Raw genomic sequence first — 1167 nt, forward strand, 5'->3', positions numbered from 1 at the left:
GACTAATGACGGGTGATAACAGCACCATCTGCTGTGGACCATTTGTCACTCCCACACAAGGTCTGGAGGCTGAGAGGAACAAATCCATCTGCTCTTTCCAAACCTAATCAAAGCCCAGAGAACGTACAGCCCGTCAGGCTTCGTCTTCCATCAGGCTCCGGAAAACTTAGCTGAAGCTTTTTCGGTCATTTTAAGGCGTAAAAACAAGCCTGGGTGAAGAAAATGTTAAATCTATTCAGTCGGTAACACGTTCTTTTAATCCTGAGGCCGCAGGTTCGAACCCAGCCAACATCAGCCGAAAGAAAAAAACAACAGGGAAACAAACCGTTCAGAGCTGTGCAATATTTAATTCAACAGGTGTCAGAACAATCTGCACTCATGTTAGAAGAGTAATGAGGTAATGTTGAAGATATTTCTGGGTGATCAGTACTTCAGTTTATAACACAGCACCATCAATCAGTGACATTTAAAACTAAATGCTTCCAATGATCAGAATACATTCATCAGGTTAAAAACCTGTAACCTTGCATAGTTTGGGTTAATGGCTCATGTTCATAATAACAAATTCAAGGCACTTTTATATAAAACGTTAAAGCAGAAGCTGAATAAATTTGTTTTTCTTTCTAAAAGCTAACATTTGACATACAAAGAAAAGCTTCAGGATATATTTAAAGTGATCAAAAACTGATTATTTTAGAACCGTTCAGGCGAGAGCGTCTAACTCTCCTCCCGTCCCCGTCTCGTCGTGACGTCTCAGTTTTCCTTCTTCTTTATCCTGAGGAGCCGCGAGAAGCTCTGCAGAGCCCAGAACAGCAGGGAGAGGGAGACAAAGGCCTGAAAACACACAAACACACACAAACAAGAGTTACAAAACTCAAACTTCAGGCTGATTTATTTCTTCTGTTCTTATTCAAACCTTGGCTGCAATAAAACAAAAAGATTTTTAAAAACAAAATCCTCAAAGTTCTGAGGAATCTGCTCAAACTGAGGACTGAATCTGTAAAGTTCTCATTAAGAAAAGAAACACCTCAAAACATAGTTTAAGAAAAATACATATTTATTACTAAGGTCAGGAGAAATTTGTTTAATTTATTAGGTCCTTGTTTCATTTTCTCTATTTTAAAAATGTAAAAATATTGTTGCTGTTGGAAACTCCTTCAGTCTTTC

General features: G+C 38.3%; 1 protein-coding gene across 1 annotated transcript in view; it reads right to left on the reverse strand.

Moving 5' to 3' along the window:
- Positions 1-327: 327 nt before the first annotated feature.
- Positions 328-1167, reverse strand: part of agmo (alkylglycerol monooxygenase) — a 63511-nt gene continuing 62671 nt past the window's right edge. The window contains exon 13 of the mRNA XM_014019015.1: positions 328-834. Within this exon, the coding sequence (XP_013874469.1) occupies positions 754-834 (81 nt within the window). The 3' untranslated portion in view covers positions 328-753. The remainder of the gene's footprint in view (positions 835-1167) is intronic.

The sequence above is a fragment of the Austrofundulus limnaeus genome, unplaced genomic scaffold (assembly GCF_001266775.1).
Source record: "Austrofundulus limnaeus strain Quisiro unplaced genomic scaffold, Austrofundulus_limnaeus-1.0 Scaffold207, whole genome shotgun sequence".
In the NCBI taxonomy this organism is placed as follows: domain Eukaryota; kingdom Metazoa; phylum Chordata; class Actinopteri; order Cyprinodontiformes; family Rivulidae; genus Austrofundulus; species Austrofundulus limnaeus.